At 33.5% G+C, this 10,236-nt stretch overlaps 1 protein-coding gene across 3 annotated transcripts; it reads right to left on the bottom strand.

Annotated features, from left to right (window-relative positions):
• Positions 1 to 2,657: 2,657 nt before the first annotated feature.
• Positions 2,658 to 10,236, bottom strand: LOC119574987 (uncharacterized aarF domain-containing protein kinase 2-like; the record flags this gene model as incomplete). 3 transcript variants are annotated; one of them, XM_037922291.1, is given in 12 exon segments in its annotated part: positions 2,658 to 4,759; positions 4,913 to 5,038; positions 5,320 to 5,592; positions 5,678 to 5,803; positions 6,182 to 6,289; positions 6,564 to 6,681; positions 7,042 to 7,163; positions 7,332 to 7,489; positions 8,271 to 8,537; positions 8,643 to 8,742; positions 9,310 to 9,545; positions 9,919 to 10,236. In XM_037922291.1, coding segments are annotated over 12 exon segments (2,141 nt in total), but the record flags the coding sequence as incomplete, so codon positions are not given.

Below are 10,236 nucleotides of genomic sequence, written 5' to 3' on the forward strand. Positions count from 1 at the left end.
ATGGCAATATAAATTACAAATTTATATTAATACAAATTTATTTGAAGTAATATATAAATATTGAACACATTCATATATATATATACACACCATGTAAAATTGATTGTTCCTAAAAATAAATGATTATAACAGATTACTTAATCATAATTGTATCTTTAATAACCTAGTTTTTGTTTTCAATGATACTAATGTTAAATGTGTGATCCCAAGAGAGGATTTCAAGGTCCTTATTTTATCTAGATATCTTTTAAGTAATTTCAATTTTAAGAAATCCTGTAACAGTTTCTTTTATGAATTTGTTGAAACTTATTTCTCAAGGTCTCTACAATTTGTAGTGACTTCTTAGTACATAAAGGCATATTTGGTAAGGTACTTCTTGCCTTTGCTGTGGTCTTATAGTGATTACAAAATAGATGGTTTCTTTTTTTCATATTAGTTCCATTACAAACTATATGCATAACCATGCACCGATTGCTGTTCTGAACAACATAAATTTAAATGTAAAGAATATACATAAAACACTAATAACTACTATTAGGCACAAATTGAATGATGAATGAAATAATCATACAAGTATTATCCATTACGATATTCAAAACTCCTTTGTTGTAACATACTTCATTAATAACCCATTTGGCATGGATGGCAAGAATACATGCCATACCCTTTTCCTTGACTTTTGGAAAGGGTCTTCTGTATTATTTCATTGTCTTAAATGTTACCAAGATATTAATAACAATTAAATAATCATAACATCAGTAACAATATTGATATCAATTGTATTAAAAAGAAAAACACATTTTCATGCCAATTCAAGGAATGGGGAAGTCAAGATCAGTCACTAGGGCCTACTGATAGACTCCTTGCTGGCTGAGCACATGTGGAGCCATCTGTATGTAACAAATTTCACAAAAAAACTACTGGGGACAGAACATAAATCTGTGATGGTTGGGTTAAGGCTTAACCCAATGCTGCTGGGAATATGCTGTGCTGATTTTTTATTTTTTGTGAAATGTCTCTGCACACAGTTGGTTTGGCCACAAAGGAGTCAGTTAGTAGACCTTGTGACCTTATTTTATTAATGCTGTAAAGGTCAATGGTGTTATTTTTATTATAGACATTATAATTACTATAATCTTTTAAACATTAATAACAGTAAAATAAGATAACGTAAATATTTTTGTAAATCAAGGAAAAGGGTAAACCAGCGAGACAGGCAGTACTCGTAATCGGCTCGTTGGTGACTTAGTACAAGTGAAGATATCTGTGTGTAAAAATAATAAAGTAAACTCACAGTGGGCATGGCATGTATGTACATGCCATGCCCATTGGCATTGGGTTAAAAGGAAAAAAATATTGTGTTTGACCTGTATACAAAGAGTATGCTTCTGGTTCCCCATTCTTTCAGTTACTTATATACAAAAGTTTCTATAAATAAGTGTTAGTACAAAAAGTGAGTGAAAGTAGCCCCCCCCCCCCTTTTTATTATTATTATTATTATAAGTTGTATACATCAGAATCTAGCTATTTGGAAAATCAAAGGACAGCATTCATAAAATTTGTAGAAATCTGAAAAGTTAAAAATCATGTATCTTGTATCAATTTTTAAATACACTCGCACATACTTCAGACACATAAGTTGCAAGAAGCATAATTATAGTTGAATAAGAAATATTTAATCTTTGTGATTCAGTGATTATTTCATTCAAACCCTCAGTAGTATCTGATTTTTACTTTAAATGCCCAAGTCTAACACATTTATTTCTTCTAACCATTAACCATTAACCCTTTGCCGTAGGGTGGCATGTACATACATACCATGGCATGCCTGAACTATATTCCGGGTGGCATGTGTGTACATGCCATGGTGTGCCGGTCCCGTTTTCTGGGGGTATGTACGGTCATGCTTGCCCACGCTGTGGTGCCAACACGGCAATGGGGCCCAGACCGCTATGAATACAGCCCGGGAGAGATGGAGAGAGGTTTTGTATCGGGAAACCACCCATTGGCATTGGGGAATCCATTTAAATAACCAAATCTTATCTGATGAATTTTGTTTTACTTCTACCTTATCCCAATTAATGGCCCAATTCAAAAGCTAAAAACATCTTGGCTCTTAATACAGTAACTATCTGTAGTAAGCTGGAGTTTCCCATAGCCAGAAAATTAGCTTGAGGGATTTCTGATCCAAGAGAGACCTAAGGAGAATCTCTAACTCCAGTCTCCTCCTTTAGAGATGTTACACCACCAATTTTTTTTTCTTTTTTTTAAAGAACCAGAATGATAGGGTTAAAAAAGGAAAAGAACAACTGTGTTTATTATTACTGATTCTTGCTTATTAAGACTAAATTTGATGAGGTTCCATCTCTATTCCTATTGCAATTACTTTTCCCATCTTCAGTGTGAGTTTAGTGTGTGTGAATGAATGAATGAATGAATATGTGTGTGTGTGTGTGTGTGTGTGTGTGTGTGTGTGTGTGTGTGTGTGTGTGTGTGTGTGTGTGTGTGTGTGTGTGTGTGTGTGTGTGTGTGTGAGAGAGAGAGAGAGAGATTGTGTGTGTGTGATTGTGTGTGTGTGTATGTAATTGTGTGTGTGTGAAATTGCTAAACATGTGTCTAATACCGTCAAGGTTTACATATTGGTATGGAAAGATGAATAACAAGGCTTTTCAAGTTTATTCATCCTGAAACATAACAAAATAAAATACCAACTTTAAAAACACTGTATTCAAACAAAATGTAACAAGGTAACATGATGGGACTCTTCTACTTCTGAAATTTCACACTGTGCATGTCCACTATCACGTGAATTATCATACATAATCTGTTTGAGATTTTTTCTTTTCTCAAAGAAATGCTGCTCAAGCTCCGAAATGCTCTGGTAGTTCAATGTTAACATGAACGTAAACCTATCCTTGAACAACACACTTAAAGAGACATATCGCACCTTTTACATAGCAAGGAATAAGATGTTACATTCTTACTTGTTTTACCTTTCAGGTTCATACTGCTAAAGTTATCCATGCAAATGCCCTAACATAATCTACAGTATGTCTAAGTACCACATATAGATTATTATGGCAGTCTACTTTAAATAAAGACTCCTTAAACAGGAATATACCATAATATCTGGAAGGAGGAAATGATACTAACTGCAGTAAATGGCCTGAATAGAATACAGACTTCATTCCTAACCTTTCCCTTATCCTACTAATTTGGAACTTGGAATAATAATGATAATAATAATAATAATAGTAGTAGTAGTAGTAGTAGTAGTAGTAGTAGTAGTAGTAGTAGTAGTAGTAGTAGTAGTAATAATAGTAATAATAATAGTAATAATAATAGTAATAATAATAGTAATAATAATAATAATAATAATAATAATAATAATAATAATAATAATAATGAGGAGGAAAGAAAGAAAGGAAACCCAAAAAATGAAAGCTATAAATGAAGAATATCAGTATTTAAAATGACCATTATGATCTGGATGACTAGAAAGAGAAACATTTTACTCCCTGAACACTGCATGATATAAATGAAGTTCAATATAAAGGGCAAAAAAATAGAAATATCACAGCCTATATGCTTGTTGCTGAAGAAAGTCCATACAGCAAAATAATCACACCAATTTTTATGCAAATGCAGACTTTCTACATAAGTCATCATCACTAGTTTATGTTATTATTTCATACATATCTATTTTTTTTCTTTATTAAAAAGAAAAAAATACATTCAGTTCTAATTTACATAAATTTCTGTATGATTCTTTCAGTAATCATATATGATATATCTTGTGAATTAATGTTTTTAATGAAATTAACATAAATATCAATTTACAAAATATTTCATTATCCGATCTAGATATCCAATTTTGTATCAATACAATCTTTGCAACAAGGTACTATCTGACTTGATAGAAATTAAGAATTCATTCCTGATATACCAGTACAGTATATTATCTGCAATAATATCAACTGTACTACAATCTTGATAGCCTACAGGCCATTCAACAATGTGAAGTCTTGTACACCTAAGATTTAACCATAGCAAGTAGCTATTTTGGAAATAGGCTTATAAAACATTAGGACAGCCATGCACATGGACGCTTGTTGAGCTCTGTAAACAATAACGTAGCTCTATCTTACATTACCAACATTTTGCCAGTTTAACAATGGATGCCATATCATATATGGTATAAATGTTTCACTGCCTATTCTTAAATTATTTGTTTTTTGCAGTAAAATCTATTTGTTTTTTTCAACATAGAAAAAATATTGTTGGAAAAATGTTACCAGTAATGTTAGCTGACCAGGCAGTTAATGTATAAAAAGATGATGAGGAAATTCAGGAATCTCTTGTAAGAATGGAAACGTCTATACAACTGTCATGGTAATAATGCAAATGCTGCACTACTGGAATTTGAGGCTTACACGCCAAAAGGAGTCAACCCACAAACATAATACCAATAAAACAATCCTTGTATTACTGTAACTGAGAAATACCAGAAATTAAGGCATCTAAATAGCATTTCCAGTAAGCTAGTCCTCATAGATCATAACTATCATAATCATTTCACTTTTCCAGTAACCAAGATTGGTCTTGCTCTCTCTAAGATATCCATATTGGGGTCTAATGCTCGACCAAGACCTTCCAGAACAAAGACTGCCAAGACCACAGCACTGAAGGCAGATTCCAGCCGCACCTGATGATGTAAGAGGATCCTCAAGACTTGTTGCAGCAGGACCCCCACATCAATCTGTCAAAAATGAAAATCAGCATGATTAATAATCCTGTAAACTTATCTACAGTACAGTGTATGCTGAGCACTTTAATAAAGATAACGTTCATGGTAAAACACCTTCATTTGAAATATAGGACTAGTGCTTTCAATTTTTCTGAGAACACTTACCTGTGATAATGCTATTGTATCTTCCCTAGCTGAATTTACAAGGCTTGTCATCTCTGCTTTAAAGGCTTCAGGGTCCTTACAGCAATGTTCACTATTACTGAGGAACAAGTCTGCCACAGACTCTCCCTAAAAAACAATTATTTAGAAACAAAAATTAGCATAGCCAATATCTTCAGTAAATTTGCAGGCACACAGTACATTAAGATACTTCTGCAATATACTAAAAACATGTTAGATGCAAAAGCATATACATATAACAACTTAGATGTCAGACTCATCCTCCACTTATGGTCCTTGACTTGAGTTCAATCTGTATATAATATCAGTATGTATACACTGATCTACAACAAAAGTTTCTGATAAGTTTGCTGTGTGGACAGACCTATTGGCATGGCAAGAATACTTACATCACCAAAAACCACTTGTCTGAAGACAGCCTTGAAATTAGCTAAGTCTTTCTCTTTGAGCCTGGATGCAACGCCACAGTCAAGGAGGCAGATGCGCAGTGGATTTGGGTCTGGCTCCACATGCATAACGAAAGTATCACACCCAACATCCACCATCATGAATTTGACAACATCTCCTGAGACTGCCTTGCTGCCCTCTTCCTTGGCACTGTTGTTCTGAACCAAGATGTTGCCTGGATGCAAATCACCATGCACTAAGTTGTCTACAAAAACCTGTACAGGGAAGACACCCATTACTTAATGACCACTGAAAAATTTAACATTTTATCATGTGCTGGTAACTTTAGTCCTTACTTACCATTTTCAGCAAAGCATCAACACCAATTTCTGCCAAACGTTTCTTAAGCTCAGCAGGTTTCTCTTCTCCTGTTGTGCCAATGAAATCAATCATCTGCTCTCCCTCTTCAAATGTTTCTACGAGCACCTAATAGTATGAAATAATCAGCTATAAAGAGATGTGTACAATACAGATATACATATCAGTCCACTGCAGTTTTGCAATGAAATGAAGAACATTAAATAACAATGATAAGGGAGAAATTAACTATTAGTTAATGCTCTTGTAAGATCCAAACCCTCATCTTACTGTTTTCAAGATCAGTTCTACAACAGGGACCCTTAATAATGATTCTTTAAATCTGATATGCAGAATATGCGATTTTTTCTATAGACTACAAACCAAAGAACAAGGAAAGTCCATTTTTTAAAAATTAATGATAAGAAATGGAAGGAAGGTTAATAATAAAAGATACTTAAATCTCTTTTTACAACCAACTACCCTACCACAGCTCTCCTCCTTTACCTTTCTTGTTACATATGGTCTTAGTATTCTTGGAAATCTGACATAGGGATTATCAGCAAAATTTTCAGCAAACAATTCCATATTTTCAGCTTCCAGTTTGAGATCAATCTGAAAAGCAAAATCATTTTACCAAACTCACTACCTAAAAAAAGAAAGGGGAAATGACTTCATCCTAACCATCGAATAATATCTGCTACAAATTAAAAAAAACATGTGATGACTCCCTGCTGTAATGAAAGGAAAAATATCTCATACATGTGCTTTTGCCATCACTGTAAGAAAATTAAGAAAGAAAATGGACAACTTCATAGATCATGGAACAATTCTTTCTCATTTTCTTTTCTACATGTCAAAATGAAATTGGACAACCCCAATAACTTACCTGACATGACATCACCTCAGCAAACTCTTGTACACACTGAGGGAGGGAAAGCCACTTAAGTGGAGGATAAATTGCTGAGATAAAAGAAGCACAGGCCTTCATAATCTTCAGATCTCTCCTATGGATGTTAAAGAGTCAATCAATAAATTAAAACTGATTAAGAGAAACTGTTATGATAAAATTAATTATCATAACAATAACCTGTTACATTTTTTCTTGTGAGTAAAACATATATAATTTTCAGTTTTCTTTTTAAATACTGAATGTATTACCATAAACTAGCAAAAAAAAAAAAAAAAAAAAAAAAAAAAAAAAAAAAAAAAAAAAAAAAAAAAAAAAAAAAAAAATATATATATATATATATATATATATATATATATATATATATAATATATATATATATATATATATATATATATATATATAAAACTACACTATGTAACAGCAATAAGATGTATTAAAAGACAGCAAAACGCACCGGAAATAGGAGTAAATACCAGGGTGCAGAACTTTAACTGCCACGGGCACAAGGCCATCCAGGTCCTCTGGTGGAAACTCTTCCAGTGGGAGAGACTTGTCATGCACACCTTCCTGCCACTCCTAAGTAATAAGAGAACTTTGTTTGCATTTGCTGACACCTGTTCTTAACAAGGATTAATTTTTCAATAACTTTTCCCAAGTAAGACTAGAATAGCAAACATATGCAACTATACCAAAGATTGCAAAGTCAATAGGAATTCATTAATTAGTAACAGCTGGTGCAACCACCTCTACTAATGAATGTTCAGTTATATCTTCAAAGGGTTCCTCATCAGGTTCCAGATCTGCTTGTCTTTGTTGATCTTCTTCAGTATTTACTAATTCGGCCACCAAATTTTCTGTTACTGTTAACACATTTACATCGGATTTGTCTGAATCATCATTCTCTGAAAGCACATGTATATTTATGATAACTGTATAAAGCAATGACAAATAAAACAACAATCTGGTAATAATAATCCAACTGTTTTCTTTTCATGTAACATATAATGGCAGCTATGTTTCATAACAAAATTTCATGAGAATTCCAAATAATCTTGTCTAAAAGGACTGTGCACTGTGGCATGCAGTAATAAGAGTATGAGTCAGTGGTCAAAGTTATTAAATGAAATATGTCTTTGCCATCTTCCTTTTGGCATGGTTAAAAATATGTGCACTGGAAAGAGGGTTACACACTGTGTATTTGTTTATTATGCATAATTATGTCAAATTTAACTTTAAAAAGCTATTAGGGTTTAGGGGGAAAAAGTGTTTTCAGACTGCTAATCATGTACTGCACTTTAATTTCTCTGTGTCATTTAAAAGTATATATTTGGTGAAGGTGGGTGACTTTTCTAATACTCTTAAGGGAAGTGAAAAATATAAAGCTGTGATGCACACAATTAAACAGCATTCAAATACCTGACTGAAAACTACTGGTTGTATCTTTACTTTCTTCTTTGTAAAACTTTTCTACAAGCTGGTTATCAGAAGCAATTTCCTTCATTTTTTCAGCTCTCTTCTCAAATTCTGTATCGGACACAATATCAGACTGCTCTTTTCTGCTAACTACTGCACTTGCACAAACGTCTGACATCTGCTCATCCTCTTTTATAATTCCTGTGTTTATTTCAAATAATTTCTTCCTACTTTCATCAACACTTGTTTCAACAACAAACTCTTTATTACCTTGTATCATCCCTGTTTCATCATCCTGCACATGTTTCTCTCCATTTTCTGGGTCTACTTTTGACATTTCCTTTTCCTCCTTTTCCAAAACTACTTCATGCAAATCTACATTTTGCTCTTCCTTGTCTATACCTGCTCTCCTCTGCGCCTCCTTTTCTCTCCTCATCTGGTCTCGCTTCTCCCTCCATTCCTCTAGTATCCTCTTCTGCTTTACTTCTTCTCCATCATCTATGCCAAATAAACTCCTGAATCCTATGACATGCATACCTAAAATGAAAGAACAGTACTTTCTCAATAACTGCATTTTATACAGCACTACTTTGTATGTGTATAAATCTCAATTATCAGATTTATAGGCTCAAAGACTCTCACCTTCAAATGAATCAGAAACATCATCCTCCATTTCAGACAGAATTTCAGTGAGTATTTCTTCATCTGTGACGGCTTCTGCTGACATCCAAACCTTATAAACCTGGAGAGTTATTATTCATTAATGAATATTCTATTACAACTATTGAAAAACCTTCCTCTGACAATGTCTAAGACAGGTCTTTAAATGACTTATTGACATTAAAATGACAACAGGAGTATATCATCCAATTTTGCAGCCCTAAAATAACTTGAAATCATATCTCAGGTTTCACACACCAAAATACTTGCAGTTACGTTAAAATGATCTTCATCCTGTTTAGAATAAAATAGAAAACAGATCTTATGCACAATGCTAATCCCTAAAATTATGTGCTGGAACCATGTCCTCCAAAAATGGACATGATCTTCCTGAATTAGTCAGTTGATAAAAGCCTCAAAAAAGGAGGATAAAAAGAAGGAATAGAAGAATATGAACAAGATGATGAAGAGGAAGGGAAAGATGAACAAAAAAAAAAAAACAATGAAGAAAACAGAAAAATGAAATATGAGTCAAAGAAAAAAAAAAGGAAAGGTAAAGAAAGTGGAGAAGATATGCAAAGTTACTGAGAAAGATAACATGAAGAAACCCAATTATATTTGCAAATAGTTCCTAAAATATGACTCTAACCTGAGCAACACACCCAGACCCCACTGGGTTTCTGTTATTGTCAAACTTGACAAAGATCTTCCACCATTCAGGACCAAAGGCTTTCCTCATCATATATTTTGTGTACTTCCACGAGTGTGGTTTGACACTTCTCTGGAGCTTGGCAAACTGGCGGCAACAAGAGTCTGGGAACAAGTCTCTCCGTGTTGAGGCCCACTGTCCTAACTTGATCAGAATAGGTCCCGAGAACTCAATTCCTGAAAAGCATGGACTTGTTAGTTACTTGAATTCTTTGCTTGTGAGGCTACATGTGTATTTATCACTCTACAGCATACTTCTTTCTTTATCAAAATATAAGCTTGTTTGATCATTATCATATTATTGAATGGTAAAAACATTAAGTTATAGAACAACTACAATAGTAAAAACTATACAAAATTAGCTGAAACTCTGTTAACCAGAAGGCTGTTTTATTTTATACATTTGATATCATCTTTAAATCTATAAAAACAAGTGACTTTAGTTCAACATCTTATTACAATTCAGATCATCATTTGCATATATTCACAAAGTCATACTCTTGCAAAACTAACAGTTTGAATATCATGGAAACACATTGATGAACCTTACCTCGCAAAAGCAAGAACCACCACAAATCTTTACTCCTCTCTCCAAAGAAAGTCATGGGATAGAGAGCGAAGATCGGCATAAATGTAATCACCAGCCGTAATGCTCTCAGGCATAATCGAAAGGCCTCATATATCTCCAGAAATAATTGAATGAGGTAACTACTATTCTTCTTAGCCTTTCTAGTGATTTCTATGACTGGGATTTTCTTCTCAACTTGAGCATTATTGAAGGACATTGTTGGTGCCAGAAATGATGACATTAGCACTAGCTTTCCCAGCGTCTCTCTTCTTGGCCGCAAACTTCCCTTGTTCATATTTT

This window comes from Penaeus monodon, chromosome 7, assembly GCF_015228065.2.
Source record: "Penaeus monodon isolate SGIC_2016 chromosome 7, NSTDA_Pmon_1, whole genome shotgun sequence".
In the NCBI taxonomy this organism is placed as follows: domain Eukaryota; kingdom Metazoa; phylum Arthropoda; class Malacostraca; order Decapoda; family Penaeidae; genus Penaeus; species Penaeus monodon.